At 46.9% G+C, this 24,260-nt stretch overlaps 1 protein-coding gene across 1 annotated transcript in view; it reads right to left on the reverse strand.

Annotated features, from left to right (window-relative positions):
- Positions 1–1,609: 1,609 nt before the first annotated feature.
- CFAP77 (cilia and flagella associated protein 77) overlaps positions 1,610–24,260 on the reverse strand; it is a gene marked incomplete at both ends in the record, with an annotated part of 60,479 nt that continues 37,828 nt past the window's right edge. Inside the window, 3 exons of the mRNA XM_084298813.1 lie at positions 1,610–1,732; positions 11,593–11,688; positions 13,251–13,353. Coding sequence (XP_084154939.1) covers positions 1,610–1,732; positions 11,593–11,688; positions 13,251–13,353 — 322 coding nt within the window. The remainder of the gene's footprint in view (positions 1,733–11,592; positions 11,689–13,250; positions 13,354–24,260) is intronic.

A 24,260-nucleotide genomic window follows, 5' to 3' on the forward strand; every position in this document is an offset into this window, starting at 1 on the left:
GAGCTGAGCTGGCAGCAAGGGAGACCTCGTGCCTGGGTTGCTCGCCCACTCCTAACCAGTGCCATTTTTAGCAGGACACGGCGTTTAAAGCCCGTCTCTCTCTCCCTGGGGAGGACAGAAAGGTCTCCTGTTATAATCCACTTCTGCCAGCATGGCAAACCCTGCTGTTACCCTCCTAGTTATTTCACACGGGCTTTATTTAGATGCCTATGCTAAAAAGAGGGAACCACATAGCAGGGTTTCCCTGTGTGGAGCAGGTGACTTCTGTCCTCCCTCAGCTCAGGTGCAGGCAGGGAGGAGTTTGCTGCAGCTGCTCTCCCTTAAAAAGGGCAGGGTGAGCCTCAAACTGCCCTAAGGAGGGTGCTGGGGATGCCTGAGCAGCTGGTGTGGAGCCCTGCTTGTCCTGGGAAAGGTAAGAAAAGCTGCTCCTGCAGCTTGCTTTGTTCTTGTGTTTCAAGCAACACCATTTAACGTCATGAAGGGTTCTGCTCCTTGAGGTCTGGGTCTGAAAGTTTGACTGGAGATTGGGTGCGGGGAGAGCCCTGGGCTCAGGAAAGTTTCTGGAGCCTTTTGTGCCCCCCTGGCTGCTGTGGGTCTGTGTAGGAGCATGTAGGAGGCTGGGGTGAGGTGTGCAGCACAAGGTCACGTCCACCTCCTCCTGCAGTGCTTGGTGCTGTGCTTGGGGTGGTCTGGGACAGGGGATCTCACCTTGTGGCATGGCCCTGAGGTGCTCAGCCTGGTCTGGGGTGACCATGGCTGAGCTCTCTGAGTGAGAACAGGGTGCTGAATGCAAATGCTGAAAGCTAATGTTAGACTTAAATGTCTCCTGGTATAATCTGGAACATGATAACAGATGTGAGAAGCATAGGGATAGCTAATTATTCCTCTAGCCATCTTGGAGATGCACATTTGAAGTAATTGTGGTTAATATCAGCTGGTATTTTCTTAAGGTGTACTGACCTTTTGGGAGCAGACCACTTTTAAACACGCTAATACCTGCCTGAGCCGTGTGGGGCTGGGCCTCTACCATCGCCTGTGGGTGCCCAGGCTGGGGTTTGGGTGCTGTGCTGGTTCTGGGAGGTTTGGGTCTGTTCTGCAACTGCTTGGAGAGGAGTAGCAGCATTCAGGTGTGAGCGTGGGACTGGCAGAGGCTGCCTTCATGCAGCAAGGCCTCAATTTGGCAGAGGGCTTAAGGCAGGTTTTGGGATGCCTTCATGCAGGCAGACAAGCACTTTGTGAAATGGACAGTCGTGGGCAGCTTGCTTGGCTTGAGAAAGACTGATGAGAAGGGCGGATGCATTATGGAGTTATTGTAGACTTGATATTGGTGAGGATATGGTTGAATTTAATGTATAGACCCCTCTGCTTTCTCTGTGGGGTTATACTGGTGCAGACTGGAGCATGAGATTGGTGGTGGTCGGACTGGGCGAAGTGTTGTGCATCTGATGTGAAGCAAAGAACAGGCTGAGACAGGATTTTCCTTACATGTTAATGGTTTATTTGGCTATATCTGCATTATCTTAACTTCTAACAACCTGAGAGAAAGTCATTGTGGCCAGAACAGGAGTCTGGGGGCTGCAGTGCCCAGCACAGGGCTCTGCTCTGGGCTTCAGCTCACGGCTTGGATGTCCTGGGGAAGGGGACGGCATCTCGCTGGCACTTCTCGATGGGCGGCACTGAACGCCTTTTCACGAGCATCACGGTCTGGAAAAGTACTGAGATGAGGCCCAACCTATAAGGAAAGGAGCAGATAGGGGATTGGTTACAGGGAGCAGCTGGCCAAGGAGAACAGGGTGTAGCACAAGCAGGGAAGAGACTGCAGATCAGTGCAAGGGTTTTTGACTGCTTGGGAAAACATCGCTTCAGCTGCAGTTAACCACTTAACATGTTTGAAATGTGGGCTGATTTTCTGATTTAACTTCAGGATATTTTTACTCTGCTCCAGTAACAAAATCCTGTAGTCTTACCACTGTCAGTTATGCCAGCATCTGAAAATGTCAGATGACTTAAGATGGACTCTGAAAGAAACACGACTTATTTTCCATAACACAGGGTGTAGGTGCCTCATTGAGGGGGGGTGGGATGGGTTCAGAGCTCCCAATGGGGTCAGGGACCTGCGTGTGACCTGCCCAACAAAACACATGAGCAGTTTTCTCCTGGGAATCCCATTTGAGGTGGGGATGTGGTGAACAAATGACCATGACAAGGGGGAAGACGCTTGGTGGAGTAAAGTTCCAGGGCCCTTTCTGGTTGAGCTGCACCAGAGGTGTGATTTACACAGTTGTGTGCAGCAGATACTAGGTTTACTGTGATGTGAGCGTGTCTTCGTGTACAGGGTGGATTTACTGTGCAAGGCCACGGGCTTCACCTGCCCTGACCCAGTTCCTTGTGCCATATATCTGCCTTGTGTGGATGTGCAGAGCTTCCTCCTGCCTGCCCCACCCTGCTCAGGCTGGATGGATGTCAGGTTTTGCATATGTAATAATGCACAGCAGTCTCTGCCCTGAAAAGCTTGCTAGTGATCTCATTAATCAAGACAAACAAAGCATATTTAGCTATTCCCCCTCACTGGAGGAAGGTGTTCAGGTGCTTAAATATGCATTTGAGTGCCTAACTTCAGACAGTTGCTCTGGATGTTCTTGCTTTCCCACAAGTAGCAGCAGAGACATAACCCCTGTCGGGGTGGGGAGGCAGAACCAAGGCTGCTGAAAGGGGCGGGTGGCCCCTGGGAGCCCTCCGGAGCTGGCAGGGATGGTCCCCAGCCAGGCTGAGTCCGACCTCCCATTAAAGATGCAGGAGATTTTCCTCTGACCTGCATGGAGACAGCTGGGATTGTTAGGAAAATCCACTGCGAGGACAAGCTGAGCTGCTTCTCTTGAAGGTGCCTCCATGTTTCCAGCTGTGTTCCCTGCCCAGTGCCACCAGGAATGGGGCAGGGTGAAATTTCTGCATGGGACTGGGTTGAAGCCATAGGGGAGGAAAAAGCAGTCGGTTTGTTCCAGTCTTGGTACAAAGCTCCTGGGTGAGAAGTGTCACGCTGAGCCACTACTGACTGTAATTAAAATTAGCAGAGTCCTTGACAAAGTTGAGTGATGCCAGCTTCTGCCCTCAGCATGAGTAAGTGGGAAGCACCAGGTGTAAGACAGGGGACAAGTGTTTCTAAAAAATGAGAAACCCCCTCATAATGAGGGATACCTGAGAAGTATGGATTAGTCCCAGGCCAATAATTAGGGACAAGATAAGGGTGTCCTTGGGTCAAAGGTCTTATTATGACAGACTGGTGTGAGAAGTCAGTGTCAGTGATGAATCCCCATATCTGATTCTTCTAATTCATATTTTAAATGATGAACCCAAAGGTACTTTCTCTGGAGACAGTTGATGATCTTTACCATTACTCTGATGTGGTTATGGGCTGCTACACCAGGATTTTGTCTGAATCACAGATTTGGAGCATAGGCTGTAGAAGAATAGGAATGAAGTTTGTAGGCACCAGCTTGGCAGCGTTCTCTGCAGGATGATAGAGCTGCAACTGTTTTCCTCTGCTCATTAGAAGCAATGTTTTGCTCCTTCATTGTGTATTTTATTGACAAATTAAAACATGCGGGGCACTTGCAGCTAGGATATTGTAACACCTTGCTTCAAGGAATTAGAGGGGCAATAAACTTATTCCTCCTAAAGCTTCAATATGTATTTGGGGGACCATTTTCACTTGGGTTTCTCAGTTAATGTTCTAAATTGGAGGACTGCAGGTGACCACTTGCCAAGCATTAGTGCGACCATTTGCATGCTACAAGCAGAGATCAGTCTGTTAAAGGAGGGCTAATAAATTCTGGGTGAGATACAAAAGCAGCTCAGCTGGTACAGAGAAGGCAGAACTCCCCTGAGGCAGCACAGTACATGCCCCAGAGACTGTTTTTTTTTTTTGGGTGCTGTTGGAGTGGGGCCTGTGGACCTTGAGGTGGGTGCTGGGGTGCGTGGCAGCAGCTCTGCACTGTGAGCACCCTTGGGAACTCGGCCAGGTTAGCTTCTGGGGGGGAGTAAATGGGCTTTGCAAGGGGTTGGGGGGATTAATTGAGGTAGCTGGATTAAATGGTTTGAGGTGACTTGTGGGAGGTGTTGAGAAGGAGCCCGTGGACAGGACCGGAGCAGCGCTGGGCTCTCCTCCTGCTGGGGAAGGATCCGTGCGCGGCGGCACCCGCTCCTCTCCCGGCACCTGCCTGGCTCTGCGTGCTCAAAGGCAGCCTCCCAGCCTCGTACAATTTTTCACTTTAACAACAAAGCCGCCCCTAGACTCAGCCTGGTTTTTCCATCATCCATTTGATTGAATCCTTTTAGTGGGTGACAAAACACTTTCTTGAGCTCTCTTTACAGGAAACCAATCTCTCTTCCTTTTTCAAAACCTCCCTCATTTACAGGAGTCTAACAAATCCCGGGCCTTTTAAGTCCTTTCCTGTTTTTTTCCCAAAACAACACAAAACAACAGCGTCACGTTTGTAGATTTTTCGGTGGGGAGGAGGGAATAAAATACACAATACGGGAGATGGGTGCTGTACATGCACTGCACCGAGCATCCCCGTGCAGACAAAAACGCGCGCGCGCATCGAGATGCAAATGATTTCCGTGAAGCTATCACTTGTAAAGCTTGACAGAAAATAATGAGAAACACTAAATCTTTTATAAGGTCAACACTCAAGCAGCTGTCAAACAAGAAAAGAATTTAGCGAAAGATCCGCAAAAACTTCCATCGCCTCATTAAATCCAACAGGGCCGGGGCCCGGCGTGGTGAGGAGGCACCGGGGCGCCTCCGTTTTGTGTCAGTAATTTGCGGCGGAGGAAGAGGGAAGACGAAACAGCCAGCGCCGAAGGGGCCTTGGGGGAGGCTGGGGAATCGTTAGTGCGCCAGGAGCGGCCTCGGCTCCTAATTGGAAGCATTGGGCATTATCAACGGAGGATTTGCCTCGGCTCCCTGACAGCTCTCTAGGCCTGGAATGATAGCCCACTTGTCAGTGTAAAAGACCATTAAAAACAAACCATTTTGATTTAATTGGAGGCGGTGCGCTGGGGGCCCAGGTGAGGCGCTTCATCAGCTGATGTTGGCTGCTGATGCCTTTTTCCCCCTGTATTGATGGCTTTTTTTTCCCCTCCCTTTCAAAAACTGTCTAGGAAAGAGAAAGAGGTGCTGAAAGATCCTTCACAGCTGCACCGAGAGTGGCTTTCAATAGGGTTGTCAACAAATGCCATGACAAGTTAGGGAGAGGCAGGTATTTTTAAAACAGACGTTATTCTGTCCAAGCTGAGCTGCGCTGGGAGGTGGCTGCTGGATTATTAGGGTTACAAATACCGCGGCTTTTCCTGGCAGTAGCGTGCCTAACCTGCTTAATGAACGGGCTGGATGGTTTCTCTCCACCTTTCTAATTTCAAGAAAGCGAGGAAATCCAGGACAAAGGGATCTGGGCTAAATGGTCCTTGTGTAGCAAAAATGGGAAGGATTCAGACTGTGCGCAGTAATTTTTGGCTGCTATGTTTAATGCCCCACTGAGACTTTCCTTTTTTTTTTTTCTGCTTCCTGAAAATGGAGGCCATGTGTGTTTGCTGGACCCCACTGGTCACTCGGTCTGGGTGATAGTGCAAGTAAAAGAGAATTCAGGCACTCGAGCTGGAACCTGGCGTGTCGCCTGCTCGGCAGATGTCCCAGGGCTGGAGCAGAGCAGGCAGCTTTCACACCAACTGCGGGTTTTTGAGATTTGTAACTCAGCCCCCTTTTGTGCCAGGCAAGAGTTTTACTCCAAGCAAAGTTGTTGGTTGGCAAATGGTGCCTCCACAGAAGGCAGAATTCCCTGAACAAAAACCTCCAGGCCATTTAAAAAGCAAATCTGGGAATCTGTATGGAGTGGTAGCAGTGGTAGTAGGGGCTTACCTGAAAACAACACAGCATGTGAGGCTGCAAGTGCCCCAAATCTGTTCCTTCATGGGTGAATATCTCTACCGGCACCAGGCACTGGTTGCCAGCAGTTGCTGCCTTTGGACACGGGGGCTTGGATGCAGGTGGAGCCTGTCCTGGAGATGGCCCAGGCTGTAAGGCTGCGTAGGGAGTGGTGGTGTGAGCCGTGCCTTGTGCTGCAGAGCCGGAGATGCTTGGTTCATCGTGGTCCTGGGGCTTCTGGAGTGGGGTTTCAGTTAGAGGCCAGATCTAAATATCTCCCCCCCTTTTATTTTTTTTTTTAAAGGGCTTTTGTGGTTGTTTATGTTCTGTTTACTGGTGCCAACCAGGAGATGTTGGAGAGCAGAGAATGATGGGCTACTGCATCTGTGAGGGGAAGGAAGGACCGAGCATGGGAGAGGGGAGTGCAGGGTGCAGTGAGGTGGTTGAGCGTGAAGCGATAGTGGCAGAGACTGGACAACAGGAATGCCTAGCTGTGACTTGAGTGATTATATTGTAGTTCTAGCTGTTGGGCAAAACAAGAAAACCCAAAGAATCTCCATAAACCAAGATAATTTATAGCTGGTTATCAGGGCCCGGAGTGTGCATTTAGTTACAGATGGCCACAATGTGTTAGGTGACACCTACATTGTTGCCCCAGTGGAGAAGCGCAGGGATCAGGACCTGGGTAGCAAGATTTCGACCTATTTGGGACCTTGTAGGGTTTTGTATTTAATTTGAGTTGTGCCTGTTGCAGGCAGGGCAGCCCTGAAGGCCCATGGAGCTGCTCTGGGTTGGACTGGGACCCACTGATTCATTTCACTTGGGCCACTGATCAGCCATCTGGTGCCACAGATTTTTAGTCAGCCAAAATCCCAGCTGAAGAGAGGCTTGATCTGGTACCATGGTGACAGCAAGCTCTTGAACTCATTGCGCTGGTCTTCAAGTGCTATCAAGGCCACAGGAGACAAGTTTTCTAACACTCCAACTCCATGAAGTCCTGTTGTCCTCCTCAAGCCTGGGAGGGTAAATGGTGCCTCGGAAAAGCCAGCCCAGTGTGTGCTGTGCGCATCAAGCACAGGTTAGTGTAGCACAGTCTGTGGCTTTTCTGACAACAATTGCAGGATTACATGAGCTGTGCTTGTCAGTTCAGCTCTTCAGACAAAAATAGAGGTAAGGCATTAAAAAAAAATGCACAACATTTTTTTGTGTGTGTGTTAAACCTCAACTGTTAATCCTGATGAAGGATCAGGCTGTGAGCACATATCGGATCCCTGGTGAGAATCAAATTCTGGAGCCCAGAATTTTGCTGCAAAGTTTATACAGTGGGGATTCCTCTAATTACTTTCACTGGAAATTTACCTGACAGAGCTTTCCCAGGTAATGCAAGGCATACGCGGGAGAGCCGCTCAGCCGTTGACAGAGCCTTTGATTTTGTGCCAGGTTGCAAATTAAGTCTTTTGCCAAGGTACCCGAACACTTGCTCGTCAATTGCTTATCGCTTATTCATATCGCGCATCGAGCGCAGCTCGTTTCATCTGCTGGGGAAGGCAATGCGTGTTGACAAAAGTGTTGTCCAAAGTTGCTGCATTTTTCTTTCCTCCCTCTGTCTGGTCAAGTAAACAAGAATATTCTCCCTGGAAAGCCACCTTGAACGTCTGTGCAAGTTGGAATTCTCTAATGAGCGAAGAAAAAAATAAACCTCGTGTGTGTCACTGACACATGGTGTGCAGAGCTGCTTTGACACACGGGCAGATTCTGTCCTTTTACATCACTGCTGCGTGAGGTGTTGCTACCAAAATAAATGCCCTTCTGAGCTGACTTCACAGGGCCCTGAAAATCTATTGTCGAGTGGCCAGTGCTGAGCACCGGTTTGGATTATGACTATTAAAAATTCAGATGGAGGCAGCTGAAGCTCACCCTGGACTGCCTCTCTGCAGACGGCAAGGCTGTGGGGATGCTGTATTTTGGCAGCAACATATTTTCCAGAATTTGATGCTGAGGATGCCGTTCTGCTCAGACCAACACAATGCTAGCGATGGGTGATGTGAGGACAGGGCACATGGCATGAGCTGGGGGCAGACGGATTTCTCTGTGCTGGGTATCTGAGCTCTTATAGTCCCACAAGAATGTAGTCCTACATCAACAAAAAATAGTCTTGGTGCACAGTTCTAGCTGTGATCACAAAACCTGAGCCCAGGAATCTGGTCACTGCAGGCAGAGCAAGGCAGAGGCCTTTGCCTTGGGGAGTGACTGAGGAAGGGGAGTAGAAACATCTTGCTGAGGTGAATAAGGAGTTAACTTCTGCTGGGATTTGTAATAAATTAAAAAACCCTTTCCCTAATGAAGTGCCCGCCAGGATGTGACTGGCTCCCCACGACCTGCTTGTCTCAGTGAGCTGGGGGCCCAGGAGACCCGGCGGCAGGTCAGTCCTCCAGAGCGAGACGCGGAGCAGGAGCGCGCGCCCCTGGTGCGCGAGAGCCTGTAACCCACACGGTTGGCTTAATAGCCTGGGCCATTATTCTAAAGCAGTGGGGCTGAAACCTAAATCCAAATGAAAACATAGTCAATTTGTCTGTACTTTAGCGACTGAATGGCTGGGTAATGCCATGCAGCCCTGGCAATGTAGGGAGCAGGCGGAGGCAATTAGCGGGGAGGGCAGAGCTCCTTTGTTTTCTCTTCTGCTTGCTCTGAGCTCTAGCACGATACCAGGTCTTGCATGGACCTAGTGGTAAGTCCAGCTTAACAGGCACTTGGCTGTCTGCAAGGGGAGACGATGGGAGCAGAAAAATCCTCCTTGATGATCTTTATGGGTTTAGAAGGAACAACATTTTCCTGTTGCACCCTGCTTTGGATTACAGCCACCTCGCTAACAGGTTGTTCTGCAGGCTCAGAGCAAGCCAGGCTGTGAAAGGCATCTTGTAGCTGATAGGCAATATTAGAGGGAGCACAAGGATGAGTAGCTTGAGGACATGTTGCACCCCTGTGCCTTGCACCAGCCTCAGGTCACATGGAAAATAGCATAAATAATGGCTGTGGGGATGGGGGCAAGGGATTCTTTCAATGTTCTTGCTGAGAGTTAAGTTCTTCCCAGGCCATGAGCACCTTGTATAATGGCCAGAGCGGGACAATCTCACCGACAGACAGTAGGAAATATGCAGATGGAGTCTGCTAATGAGCTTGACTTCAGCTTAGTTCTTCTGAAAACTACAAGATCTGTTTTAGTCAGGTGTTTTTGCTTGGACAGTGAATTGACTTGTTCTGCAGCTCCTCAGCTATCAAAGTGACTTTCACAGTGCAGCTTCTTGGTAGAGAAAGCAAGACACCTGGTCAGATGGGAGCCTTGCCTTTATTGCTATCAGCTTTTGGTGATCCTGAGGAGGCCTTGTAGGGGTGGCGGGGAGTCTGAGAAAGGGGAGCAGCTCTAAGAGGCCTTGTAATTCAAAGCAGTTGCCTTAAATACCTGTGGTGAGCTTTCTGCCATTTCATGTACAACTTTACCCTATTCAGAAACTTCTTTGGCCTCTGTAAATTGGAGGATGGAAGAGCACCTGAGACCTGTACTGACTGTATTGATTTTTTTTTTTTTTAGTGGTGTAGACTAAATACAGTGTTTTGGTAAATTACCTACAGTAGCCGATGCTTCCAACTGTCTTCCCCAGGTCACTGAATTGCTTCTAGGAAAGCTATAAGTTAGTTATCCACCACCATGTTAAGGCCTGAGAAAGATTTAATGAGAACAGAACTGGTGTAAGAACAAACTTCCTTGCCTCTTGGGAGCACTGTTCCTTATTGTCATCCTTGTAATGGAGGGGATGGTAGCAAGTGACTGCTGGAGTCCCTTGGCTTGGCTGAGTTTGGATGTAGGGTTAGGCCAGCTTGTCTTTCAAGGCTATTGCACCACCACCCGTGTAAAAAAACAACTTTATAGAGATGGTTAAGGCACACTTTGGAGACTATCAAGTGTTTTTTGAAGCCATCAACTTTCCTTGGGGTGTTGCTGCTCATGACTGGGCGAACTCTTATGGATGTTTGAGATCATTTTCCCATGGAGAAAACCATGTACTGAAACTCAACTGAGCAATGAATTTCCTAATCCAAGTTCTAACATGAATAGTGCATGTTAGATCTGCAGCTGGGGAAAGGTAAACCGTCCAGGTTAATGCAATGAGAAAGGAGGAATGAGGCAAATCTGTAGATGCCAGGCAAAACAAGTTGCTCCTCCTCCCCTAGATGCTGTTCCTCAGAAGGAAAGGAAGAGGAGAGAGGAGAAAGACTCAAGTGGTGTCTGAGACCTGTGGCTGGTGGAAGAACCCAAGCACAGTCCTGGATGAAACAAAAGGGAAAGCATGAAGAAAAACAGAAGCTGAAAAATGAATAGTGATGGAAAGGTCTGGGGTGAGAGGAGCTCTAAAGAGGAGGCTTGCCCCAGTATCTCGTGTGACTTACACAATCTGTTTAACAGCGATCGGTCATGTTCTTTCCCTGACACTAGCCGCAGCAGCAGCTTTGTGCTGACAGGCAGCTGGGATAAATGATTACTGACATATGCTAATCGGACAGTCTTAGACAGGTTGTAAAAGGAATACATCAAGGTGGTGCAAAACATATTTCTTGGTTGAAACTCTCCAACTTGTACAAGTAAATTAGCTTCAGGAAGTCACAAGGCTCCTTCATTGTTTTAAACTGCAGTTAAAAATCAACAGCAGAGCAAAAAAATAAATTAAAATAAAATCCCAGAACTATCAGAACAAGGGCTAGGGCAGAGGGCTGAGAGACTCTTTGCAGTGGTATCTATCAATGCCAGATATGATTTTGGCCATGTAAACTCCCTCCAGGGCTTCGATGCTTTCAGACTTTCTGGTGTCTTTCTATTTCCCCTGCCCAGTTCTTCTCCCTTCCTTTGTAAAATGAACCCTAGCTCTTCACTTGAAGTTTCCCTGTAATTTACACCACAAACAAAGCTAACAGAATTTGAACAAGTACCCCAGAGCACAGCAAGATGCAGAGATGAGTTCAGGGAGATGTTCAGATCCCATTGCTAAAACAAGAAATCTTCACCCTGGCTCTTATTTGGATCAATTAAAGGAAGTGTCATGCACATCTGTAGCCTGGCTAGGCCCTCCGCTTGGTCACAGGGTGAATATTGTCAATCAGGTAGTTTAGATAGGTATCGAGAGCAGGTATCAGGAAACTTGTAGTTCTTGGGGTGAAAATGCTTCTTGAGACACATTAATCTGGTGTGGCTTGAATTAGTTATGCTGAGAGCTGATAAAATGTCAGACTACCTAAAAGTAGGTTTGATTGTTTCACTCAGGTAGGGCAGTTGCAGAAATACCAGAAGGGAACAAAGGCCATGCCAACACTAATGGGGAAGTATAGCAAGATGCTTCTAATCTGGTAAAGATCACATTTTAGAAAATAAGTCATTAAGCCCTTTGTCTGGTCAACTGCTGCTTCTCTTCCAGGCCTGCTGTCTGCAGCAAGCATCCTACCCTGAAGTCCGATAGGGGCTGGAGTTTAAGCACATCCAGTGTGGGAACACTTTAGGGTTTGAGTTTCAGGGAGCTCTGGAATAAGAGCTTCATGTCTACCCTCATGTGATAAGGGTATTACCAGGGAACACAGGCAAGTTTAGAAAGTGTCTCTGAGTTCAACCAAGTACTCCATACCTTCTCCAGGTGGGGCAGGTGCCAGAAGGACTCCTCCTTCACAGGTACTGGCTGTTTTCGGAGAACTGTGGTACGAGTTTCACGCAATTTGTCTTTCTGTAATCAAAGATACACCAGAACAGGCTGAAATGGCTGCGCAGCTATATACATCAGGTTGGTGTCTTGTAACATAATGATGCTGGGATGAACTAGTCTAAAAGTCACTTTGGACTGATGATCGCTAGTTCCTGGTCTGGGTGGTCTTTCGTGTCCATGCAGCTAATGCTGATATCTACAGCACACTGAGGAAAATGTGGGCAACTGCCAACTCTGAGCTTTATGTGGCATCTCAGTGAGGTGACCACTGCCTGCTAGGAGCCCTGAGCTATAGCCCTGGCTCATCACTAGCTGGGAGAGTTGTTTCCACCACTACAACCACAGGGAAGATTTCCTGACTGATGTGTTTCTCTCGTGATTAATTGCAATGTACAGTACTTGATGGTCCCAGTACAAGCCAGTGTAGGTACCTGGTGAATGTCTTGGCAAAAAATATTCTGTGCAACTGCACAAAACCCTGGGGAATCTGTTTGCTTTGTGCTCTGGTTTGTAGGTATGTGTTACTTAACCCAGTAATTGGGGGCTGCAATCTTCAGGAACTTGATGGAGAGAACTTAGTGATTAAAACATCAGTCATTACTAGATAAGTTAGGGATGCATTTTTCCAACATCCTGGGCTTGTGCGTTCATAAAATAGCTGCTAATTAAGAACACTGTATTGCACTTCCACTATAAAGCATACTTTGTGATGGCAGTAAGCCCATTGAAATTGGTCATTACCATATTAGCTCGACTCTTCCTTGAGTCATTAACTAATAAAACAGTCATTGGCTGCTTTTAAATGTTATTACAATATTGCTATGTTTAACAGTTCTAACAACTGCTCAGGGTGCGTGCATCCACTGTGACATGCCAGGATCAAGGCTGGTGCTGGTCCTTCGAACATTTGGCTGCTCCATCCTTTTGTCCACTGCTACAGGTAACCTGAGCAGAGCTGATGCTGTCCAAGGACAATCTGCAAGGCTTCTGGCAAGAGGATGGCATTAAATACCAAAGATAACCTGAAACCTAATGCTTTGTTGCAGCAGAGCTTTTAGTATTGTGATGCAAAAAGAGCTAGAGCCTCCATTTTAATTGATAACAGGAGTTTAGCTGGGCACCCTGTGACCAGGGACATATTGACGCAGACAGATGCTTAATGATAGCTAAAATGGTGTCTCTGTGGGACAGGTGCCTAAGCCTTTTGGAAGGCTTTGACCAAAGCACCACTGCCCTGAGCTTGCTCAGCTCCTGTGTATACCTTCAGATACAACAATACTTTAAAATAAACCTTTCCTTTTGTCTCCAGTGCACTTTCAGGCATGCACACTGCAATTTTCACATCTGGTGCTCACTCCCACAGCATTACTCTGCAGGATGTGCTCTGGCTGGAGCCAGGCCCATCTTTGCTCAGAAGCAGCTGATTTTTATTAGGCTTTGCCAGCCTTCTAGCAGTCAGGGAAAATGGTTTCTCAGCTGGGACTGCTCACTGTGATGGGGAGAAAGAAGCCCATCTACTGTGGGATGGGACAGGGGGAGTTCATGGCTGGTAGCAAGCAGCAGTGCTGTTGGAGTATTATTACCTTTTTCTTTTCCACTCGCAGGGCTGCTGTCAGTGCTCTCTGCTGCTCCATCCACAGCTCCTTGTATTTGTGTTGGAGGACATCAAAAAAGGGAGTGGAAGGCCTGGAAAAAGTGTTCAAAGTACAATCATATAATCTCCAGGGTTAATGCCTCTCTCTACCTCCCTGTGCTGATTCCCTTCCCTGCTCCTGGAGAATGTGAGTGGTGAGAATGTGAAAATGTGACTGCTGTGGTGTACAAAGAAGCCCAAACAGATGCACTGGGTGAGAGGACAACTGACAATCTGAGTCTGGAATTAAAACGGACTGGGACATTGTCAGGTGTCTGCAGCACAAAGGGGAGCTGAATGACTGAGCCCCTCTGGTGCCCCAGTTGCACAGAGCAGATTTATTTGCCTCTTGAAACAGGGCACCAGCGAGTGTCCCAGCCAGTGGGGGCAGCAGCAGGGGGACTGCAGATGACTACAACTCTAGATAAATGGTAAAATTAAGAAGTCAATTTATTTTGGGTCAGTTTACCTACACTAAGCTGGCATTAACCTGACCAAGTTGCAGCAAAGCTGTGGCCCAGACTTGCTGAGCCTTGCTTTTGCCAAGGAAGGAGGATGCTTTAACTTCATCAGCCACCGTGGGAGGTAGAATTGGCAGTGGCAGCAGTGGAACAGCAGGGCTCTTGCCTTGAGGACAGCATATCGCTTATCACTGCGGTTGTGGTGCTGTTCCTCTCCCCCAGAAGCAAACATTAGAAATCCCAAGGGAGAAAGTGATGGAGGACCTGCAGCTGAAATTTTATCGGTCTTTGTCCTTGCACACCCTGCTGGGGAGGGACTTTTTCTATCTCAGCAGCAGCCAACAACATTGTGGAGCCACCAGCTTTGCTCACACTTGTAGCTTGCTGTGCCTTCAGCTGCTTTCCTGGAGCAGCAAGGCAGCAGGGCTTTCCCTGCCTGAGCAGGGATCTGAGCTGGGCTAAACGCTGGGTGGTTCTGGGCCACCAGAAAGTGGCTTTCTGGAGAGAGCTCGTGCACCAGGCCACAAGTGAGCTGGTGCTTCAATGTTTTTGTCAGCAATTGGCCTGAAATCATCAGCAGCCAGCTTTTAGCGGTCTGGAGGATCCTTGACAGTAGCGGAAGGCGCCAGCAGGGCATATGCAAATAGTAACTCTTCTGCTTCTTGTTCCTTCACCCCTGTGGTGACTTTTATTACTTAATTATTGCACACCACATGCTTCAAAACAGCCTAATCTATGGTCGTGTTTTCTAATGATACTAGATGTGCAATCCAGCAATATACATCCCAAGGGGGCATTCATATCAGAGGAGACATCCTTCTGCGGACCGCCCGTTTCATAGATCACATGCTGCAGGGCTTTTCAAGGCTTTGCCTACAAAAGAGCTGCATTGCTCCAGACTATCATCTGGGGACACCTTGTGCCAAAGGGGACACTGACATTTACCCTTGGCTTCCCTTATGGTTTGGTATTTCATGCTGATCACAGCTGGGCTAAAATATCTACAAAGGATTAAAAGATGTGGCATAGCTGTGGTTGAGCACCTCATTGTATGGTGTAAACTCGGTAGTCCTTGCACATGCTTGTGGTGAGCCTTGTGGGCTTGTTTCCTTGGTCTGACCCTTCGCTTTCCAAGGCAGGAGCTTTCCTGGTGTGTGTGAATAGCAGGGAGGGATGCAGGAGAACACGGAGCCTTTGTGTGTGGTGTTTGATTATTGATTTTTGTGATGGCTGAGTGTTTTCACCTCTCCATGGAGGTGACTTTTACCATCTCTGGTGGACCAGCCAGTTGGTGACTGATTAGTCCACAGCTGGCTTGTAAGTAAATGCTTGAAAGGACACATTTGGGTTGATGCTCTTCAGAGACTCTTCCCTGCCGTGTGATTAATCGCATTTAAATCCTGATCCAGCAAAGTATAGAATCATGCCTGGAATAATACATGCATGAACTGTCTCTGGGAAATTAGTAGGGATGACTCGTGTGCTTAGTTATATGTACGGGTTCTGGTGGGCTGTAAGATGCAGTGCTTGATCTGGCTTTTCCTGCCTCCTTTGAGAGAAACATTGAGAAAGTGGGGCAGGGAGCAGGGGATATCAGGCAACACTTTGACTAAGGTTACTGGAGAAATTTTAGCGAGGCAGCTTTTTCTTTGTAGGTCAAATGCTGCTACCGTTGGGGTGGACGGGGAGTTTTGGCCCTGGTATCGGTGTCGTTTGGCGGTGTGGCTCACTGCAGCTGGCCTAGGGGAAAATGTCCTCTCACCTTAATGTTACTTGAGGACAGGAATGAACTGCTTGTATGCTCCATTTCCCTCTGTCACCCTGCCCAGATGTCGCTGCTCTGAGCTGGGAGGATTTTGCTGTTACTGTCTGGGGCTGCTGGTTTTTGGGGGTGGGGGTGTAGGCAGAGAGCCATCTGCTGAAAGCGCTTATTGTGGATTAAAACCTGTCTCATTCAGAGCAACTCAGATCTCCTTGTTTTGGCACAAGCATCCTGCCACAGAAAGGGAAGGGAAAGAAAGTTCTGATAGGATGTAACAAATTATTTATAATTGTCGGAAAAAATAATCAGCTGCTTCCTTTTATAGTCAAATAGTTGGAGCCACTTCTAATGTTGACATTTCCTAAATATTTTAGAATTTATCTATGCACATTTTCAAAACTATTATCCCTGAAACAGTCCCTGTCTCTTTAATAGACTCTCTAATTTACTTTCAAGAGTGAGGCTATAGACCTATTTTCAACTGAAATGACAAGCGCCTGCTTACTTGGTTATACAATGTGGTGTGCTAGTCTGCCAGAAATCTCCTGGAAACGAAGCTGCAGCTGTTCTAATAGGCTATTTTACTGTGAAAACAATGTTAAAAAGTATAATAAAGTATTAACAATATTAAAATAAAACAGTGTAGGCCTTAAATGAGCTACAAACTAGTTAAATCTATTCTATTCAATATGAGCCTTCAGTGCTTTGCAGCTGATACCTCAGAGCTGGGATTTATCTAAAATGAAGGCACCAGGGACATGCAAGGGAAATGGTAATTATAATTTGCAAACATTAGGCTGACACTTTTTTGTGTATGTGTGTATAAATTCTGACAGCTGTGATTTGTGCGGCGTGCCAAATAGTGTACCACCAAGCCGGGAAGGGCTCCCTTTCTGGCAGGCCATCCTCAGAGCAGCAGCTCATTAAAACTTTGGAGAAGGAGAAGTTGCCGAAAACAGGAAGGCGTCAGAACCATCTGAGGGACTTTTGGTACACGCTTGTTGAAAGGTGTTTGAGAAGAGAGCCTTGGGTCTGACAAACTGGAATTTTAGTACGCCTCTCCGTTCACAGTGGGGCAAAATAATTGGTCATCAGTGACTACTAATTTGGTTTAGTAGCCAGAGGCATTTTTTTTCTTCCCAGAAAATCAATGACAGTGCCGAGGTCTGTTCAACGTGATTCAGCTCAAGACGGGTCCTCATTTAGCTCTTGATGCTTCTTCCACTGGAGACAGCTATTTTGTTAAAATGAAATTAAAATCTATCTATAATGCTCAGCTCTGAGAGCGGCACCCGTCAATGCCATGCTGCTCTTGAGGTTTCAAGGTTGTCAGTCTCCCCTCAAACTTATTTTCAAAGGTTTATACATCAGCGGGGGAAAAAAAAGGTACTTGGCAAAAGTGGATATAAAGGACTTGTGCTCAGGAAGGGTTTTTATACTGGCTTAAAAGATGCAATCAATTTTATTGCTGTATTGTAAAAGGGTAAAAACTTGACTTGAGATTGCTTTTTTTTTTTCTTGTATTATTCAAAAGCACAAGGGCTCATAAATATTTTAATGCAAACTACAGCCCTTGGATTTTCCTGGTAGCCCTCCAGCCAGTGCAGCACAGCTCCTGCCTTACTCTGCCCGCTGATGGTCAGGACAGGCTCTGGTGGGGAGCAGAGGACACTTGCATGGGCATCCACTCTCTGGTGGCTGCGTGGTTTTGGGGCTGCACCAAAAGCCCTGCTCCCACGTGTGACCCTCTAATTTCAAGGGCAGCTTAGTGGCAGCAGGCTCTGGCACTGCATGGGTGCCTACACAGTAGATAAATCATATCACTGATATTTTTACAGTTGTGATATCAAAGCTGTGTTACAACACCAACAGCTATCCTGAAACTTTAACCCTTTCTTGAAAGGTTAATGAGGCTTCATTTTCTTAGAGTCAGCCCTTGCTAGTGTCTTTCAATCTGAGATCATTTCATCTTGGTGTACAGCCAGGATCCACATTTGGGGTCTTCAGCCCACAGAGCTGTAAGAGGCACAGCCTTTGTACCCCTTCCTCACGTCCATTGTAGTGTGAAGGATTTATCCCATGGTGGTACTGTCCATACAGAGCTCTCTGTCCTGTCTTGTGGCTGGGGCTTGGATGGCCAAGCTGGCGCTCTCACCAGCACAGATCAGTTTCTTGCTGGGAACCAGTTTGGTATCCAGTGTGGGGCTCCTCGGTGCAGCCGGCATAGATTATCTTCAGCAAATAAAGCACAAGCTGGGGTCTGTGATTCTGCTTGGGGCCTTGGGGTACCACCAATGCACACAGCACTGAGGCATTAATGCTGTGGTCCCTCTGCCCTGAAAGGGTGTTTATAGTACAGGAAAACTCTGATTACAGTTCCCTTGTACTGCTATATTGTCTCCCTTCCTCCCTTGTTACTGATGGGCTAGAGCTAGCAATCTATCTACCATTAATTTGTCTCTGTGTAGCCCAGCAGGAATCTGGGGCATGATTACAGCTCTGGCCCTTGTGTGAGAGCCGGCACGGCCCCGGCATCCCCTTGCAAACTGCCTGGCTCTGCCTTGCCTTAATTGTTCCCCTTTGGCCAGTGGACCTGTCTGCTCTAACAAGGGCAGTGAGGAGGGCCGAGGTAATTGAAGCACTTAGCCACCCTCCCCAGCATTGCCTCCTGCAGCTAATTAGGAAAGAGGGCCGCTGGGCTCTTCGTTATTTCTTCTAATTGTTTGTGGGTTTTGCATAACAGTGAATGGCAGAAGAGGGATGTTCAGTTAGCGGCGGATTCTTGACTTTGAAATTTGTATAAAAGGTCACTTACAATTTGTTAACACTTTCACAAAAGTGAATTCAATTAGCGGCTCCAGAAGTCCCTGCACACATGTGCATGTGTTTGTAAGAGGGAGAGATGGAAAAACATGCAGAGCGTGGATGTAAAGGCTCTTTGCTTTCCTAGGAAGCTTGTGGACTATACAGCAAAGTTATAGGCCCCTTACAGCTTTATGGTCCTCTAAATAGGTCCTGGCAATAAACCCATGGAGAGGCCTGAAAGATCATTTTTAAATGATCTCCACTTGTCCTCACTTTCCATTAACCACTGAAGAAAATAACAAGAGAAAAATTGGTAGAAAACACTCGGGGACCAATTTTTTTTGCAGTCTTTCCACTGGCAAAACTCCCAGTTGAAATAGTGGGTCTTTCACCCGTGTGGCAGCTTCAGGATCTGTGCCGTCGAAGCACTGATTACTCTGAATTTCTGAAGCTTCTTTACAGTCCTTGTAATTTGGATGAGGAAATAACAATATAAGTTATTTCACTGTGGGCAGCCAATGAGGCAGTGGCTTCTCCTAAGTGTCAGAGGATCTGTTATTTTGCTCAGAGGGCTCGTATGTATGGAACAGTAAAAAGAATAAAATCCATTGTAAACATGTACTTTAAAAGATTTATCAGATGCTCATAGCTGTACTTAGGAGCACACATGGTTACAAGAACACCAATTTGCTTTACTATTCCCTTCCAGGCCAAGAGTGAGATGTACACTTGTAACAATCCTAAATGCACACATGGAAACTCGTATCTTGCGGCAAAGATACCAAGACAGCTCTTACCTATTCAATAACTGGCTTCACAAGCTGGAATCTGCATGTTAACGCTGGTCTTTTGGGTTGGAGATGCAATGTGGCTTACTTAGTTGAAGGTTATTTAAATTTGTCTTCAACAAATTTATTTCTACTGACTGGAAATCCTCTTATCCTCTGAGAAACTCAGGAATCTCAGGTGGGATGTGGTTAGGGGACAGAGCTATTCTAGCCTGGCAGCCTCAAACTATGACTGAGACTGAACACTGCACAGTCTGCAGCCACCAACACCTACAAATGCAAACCGTCCTGATCAGTGTGCTGCTCTGCTTTCATTTGGAAGAAAAGCCCCCTTCCCCCCTCAAAAAAAAAAAAAAAAAAAAAAAAAAAAACCTAACACTGAACAGAACAAATCAAAGAGTCAGGTCTTCCCCTTGACCTCCGGTTCATGCTTAAATCTCTGGATAGGTGGGGATATTATTTCATTTAAAAGGAAAAGATGACAGTAAGGGGTAGAAAGCTTTGCTTTCACACACACACACAAAAAAAGATTCTGTGGTTATTTCCCTCCGAACTAGGTTTTCATTGTACAAATTGCAAAAGCAGAAGTTTGCAGGGGGGGAAAAGTCTACTTGTGGCAAGAAGTAGTTTTAAATGGTAATAGTTCTGGTAGAAATTCTTTAGCCAGCTCTGATCCACAGAAATAACTTTCTATTCAGTATAATGCATTGGGTACTAAAGGATCTAAATCATCATCCCTTTTTTCCCCATCTTGTGGCTGATGTTCAGGACCTGAACCTTATGCCAAAACATGTCTATTTTCTGTTCTCGTGAGAGCCTGAAGCAGTCAGACTGCTACAACTGCAGGAAATAACTATGCTGATGGAGAACCAGCATCTTCACAGTGCACTCGAGATTGCGTACAGACCTGTTACCCCTTCAAACAGAGCTTTGCCCACCTGGCACAAGGCAGTGCACTCCAGGCAGACATGGTTGGGAGCTATGCAGTAATGATACACGTGCAGCGACGTGAACACAGCCAGCCTGCTGCGTGTCCAATACAAGGGAATGATTCTTGAAATAGAAATTCTTATCTTAGCAACACGAGGATGGTGGCAGAGGCACAAAGTGTCTTTTGCTGTGGAGCTGGATAGGACGTGCAATTATCCGAACTGATGGGAGACCTATTTTTTTTTTAACTTGGCTGTATGTTTTTATCTTCATGGTGGTTCCAGTCTCTATGTAATATTTTTATAGTTCTTGTGTCTGATTTTTTTTCTCTCAAACTTTGGTTTGCCCCAGTCTTTTGGGGGCCTTGTGGCTTTACACACATTCGTTCTGCTTCCAATGATTGTGGATCAAGTGTGGGCTTCCTGTAATCTTTCTTTCTTGCCTGTCCAGCTTTCCCTTTTTTTTTTTTTTTTTTTTCCTGGAACGCCCTCTACTCTTCAGCATAGTTTCTTTACAGTTGGACTTTTTTTTTTTTTTTTTTTTTTTTTTTACTTCTCCCTTCTTCCTGGGCCATATACTAATGGCCTGAAATGTTCTTTAAGTGTTTCAAAAATAAATTTACTAAAGCACTCTCTGTGCCAAAGAGTTGCTGGAAATATCAAAACAGCATTTGGGCAGCCTTTTGCACTTCATTTTGGCTGTGTTCAAACATCATGGATGCTTTGGGTGGAAAAGCCATTTGCAAAGCACAAGTATGAACACTGAAAGCTCCCTTTTTGGGGAAGGTGAAAGATAAGGACAGAGCAATCAGTTAAGCCAGGAAGCTGCAGGAGAAGCCAATGTAACAGCTGAGCTGTTAAAGGCCAGCGAGACGATTGTCAGCAGCGCATTAGGACAACTGCAAACGATACAAAGAAAAGAGGAGGTGCTGGAAAACCAAAGCCTTTGGCCAGTTGTAACAGTTCGTAGAGGAGAGACTGCAGTGAACAAATGCTTCAGAGGTGAGTCTGCAGAAGCATGGTGAAAGCAGCTGCTCAAGGACTAAGACCAGTGTTAGAGAATGAGAGGTAGAGTGATGGGCGGAGATGAAGTTAGAAGGAAAATGGAATGTGAAATTCAGGAAAGGGACGATTGAAGCGAAGGCAGGCAGTAGGGGGGACCCGGCAGGAGACGTGGGGATGACAGAGTGCCAGGGAAATCCTGCCAGCACACCCAAGGTCAGCCCAACCTACAGGCCAACTGCCAAGTGGATGGCAGCATGTCTGAGGCAGGGTTATGGCCATGCAGGGTTTGAAGGAGGTACAGGTGTGGGATGGCAGAGAAAGGCACGTCTGTGCAGTCCTTGTGCCCAGGAACACGATCAGGGATGTAGAAGGTAGAATTAGCAAACTTACATTAGTGAAAGAGAAGCAAATGAAAACTTTTCATTAAGATCAGCCCTGGAAACGTTAGTCTGTGATCATACTGAGGACATACTCTGTGCTGCTGTAATGTCTTTAGCTCCTGGGGATAAAACTTGTGCTTGGGCTACCAACTGTGTGCTAGTGGGTTTTGCCTTCAGACTCCTAGTGTGACCTTGTGTAAATCAAAATCTAAAATCTAGCTGTAGACAGCGTCCATATATTTGTGCTTGTTTCTAGTTCCAAGAACGATGATTTAATACCTGCTAATTTCAGTGCATGGTAAACTTCAATGACAGAAGGTGGCTAGGAGGCTAAATATGGGCTTGGGACTCTCTTTTTGGGAGTATCCAAATACCAAGCTGTATTGGCACCAGCAATGATCCTGGAGGTCTTCACAGATCCTTTGTGTCCTTAGTTCCAGTCTCATCAAGACTCAGGCCCCTCAGTGCCTTGCATTCTCCCTTTTGTGCACAAGGTCATTACACAAGGAGGATGGGGATTGAACACACCTGCATGTAGCACTGTGTAGAGTTACTTTAAATGGAAGGAGAGAGGACCTGGGTCCCGGAGATCAGCAGCCCTAAATAGCAGACTTCTTTCAGCTGTGTAACTTGCCATGCACAAAGAGCCTGTGTGGATGGGATGGGTTGGGTTGGCTGCCTGGGGGAGGTACTACAAACTCTGAGTATTTTCCTTGAAAGAAAATCTGTAGACCTGTTTGCAGCAGGGATGAGGACTGAGGCAGGTAAAGCTGAGTGTGCTCGCACTGCAGTGTGGTCATTACTGCAGTGCCTGGGCCCAGTGGGCACACACTCTTGCAAATTGTGGCTTGCACAAGGCAGCTCTTGTAGAGATCAGAAGCTGGAGCATGAATCAGAGGAGCCCAACCAGGGGGTGCCCCATGGGGGAGGCTGGGACCCTACCACATCCTCGTTACTGTTGACCTTGGCACGAGTGCTGCCTGCTGATGGATCGGTTACGGAGCTGGACAAGACCCTGGGGAACCACTGTATTATCTATTATCGTCCCATCAGTGCCTCCCCTGACCCCTCCCAGCTCCGCATGCCACAGGCATCAGGGAGGGAATAAATCTTTGTCTGATACTGAGAGAGAGAGGAAGCGAGAGCAGGAAAAAGGAGAGATGAAAAATGTCCTTTTTATGACTCTCACAACAAAGCTGGCCACATGATTCGTAGCAAACACCTCTCTGGGAAGAGGGAGGGAGAGAATGGGGGGAATCAGCAAAAAAGCAGAGCTGCTTCTCTCCCCTGGAAGATGCCCCCGGGGAATTAATAGAGAGGGGGCACAGGTGACCTTTGAAGGTAAATATATTGTGGAAGGAAAAAGGCCCTGGAGCTTCAGAAAACTCACACCAGTGTCTGTGAGGCTGCCTTGTGAAATGCCCTGTGCAGCACACATCCACCATGAACGGGAAATGAAGGCATAAGTGATCTGCTGTGCTAGAGGGAGCAGCAGGGCCAGGACGTGATTAATAAGGCACTAATAGCAAACCCAGCATTTATCTGTGTTCTTTTCTATTTGGGATGATCCAGGAGAGCTTGTACTTGTGAGCCTGGGGACAACTCCTGACCTTGGTGTCTTTAGGACACTTTAAGTGCCTTTAGCACTGCAGCCTAGGGCCTGGGAAGGGACCAGAGAAATGATGCCAGCTGCCCAAAGAAGCTGCACTGAGGCTCTGGGTGCAGATGGGGAGGGTTTGCATCGGCACTTTGGGAGGCTCACAGAGCTCTGGGGATTGTCCCAGAGCTTTGCAGTGATCAGTACAGATGAATTCAGTGCAATGGGAAGGCACTGTAGCTCCTTGGCTGTACCAATTGTGCTGTGCCTTGATCAGGGGAACACCATGCAGGCTCTGTTCTCAGAGAAAAAACTTTGATAAAGATCTCAGTTGCAGCAAAGTGGATGCTTTTAGAGGCAAGTAAGTTCTTGGAGTCACAGAAAGGGACTGCATGCCACTGTTCTCTCCCCTTCTGCCCCCAGACAAGCACTTAGCTTACAGCAAATGCGTTCCTAATTAGGAGCACTAAGAACCCAGTTATGCAGGGCTTAGAGTCCAAAAGCAGAAACAACTTAAATCCATTGACAAGCATGTCATTTTTAACAGGGAGCATCGTGTTAAAACTGGTCTGCTGTGACGAGGAACAGACCCGGGCTGGAGAGCACTCACCCATGCGGCTGTCTTTAACTTGCCAGTCATGAAAACTGAGTTAAATTCCCCACTTTTACCCAAATGGCTGTAACAACTCCTTGGTAATCCTAGTAATTTGATTTTGTCTATAACGTGCTTTTAAAGTAAAGGGATAAATACAATCAGTCTGCATAAAAGGTAGCTATTAAGGAGAAGACAAGTTGTACAATAATAACTTTAAATTAAAAGCCCTTTCCCACTACTTCTGCTGTTGTGGGGTCTGCAGATTTTCCTTAAAACTTTTGAAACGTGCCTAGACTTCTTGTAGGCAGCCATTTAACCTCCGTTTATGAAGAAATAAAGCAAAATTGATGTTGATTTTGGTCTACATTGGGGGATACTTTTCCAACATAAAAGCCCTTTTGCCTGCAATTTACAGAGCAGCCCTGTCACATTGGTGAGGGCTGATACTGATAAAGATAAAGCTTTATAGCTGGGGCATTTGCAGCTAACAGCAAGCTAATGCTGCATTTTCATTTTGATGCAATTAATGTTAATGTCTGCTACGAAAATTGTCATTAAATACCATTTTAAAATCCATTCAATTTGCATATGCAAAGCCCATTTACTATCATGTAAAATACACAGTGCCGTTCATCATG

Source organism: Netta rufina (assembly GCF_964035555.1).
Source record: "Netta rufina genome assembly, chromosome: 20".
Lineage (NCBI taxonomy): Eukaryota > Metazoa > Chordata > Aves > Anseriformes > Anatidae > Netta > Netta rufina.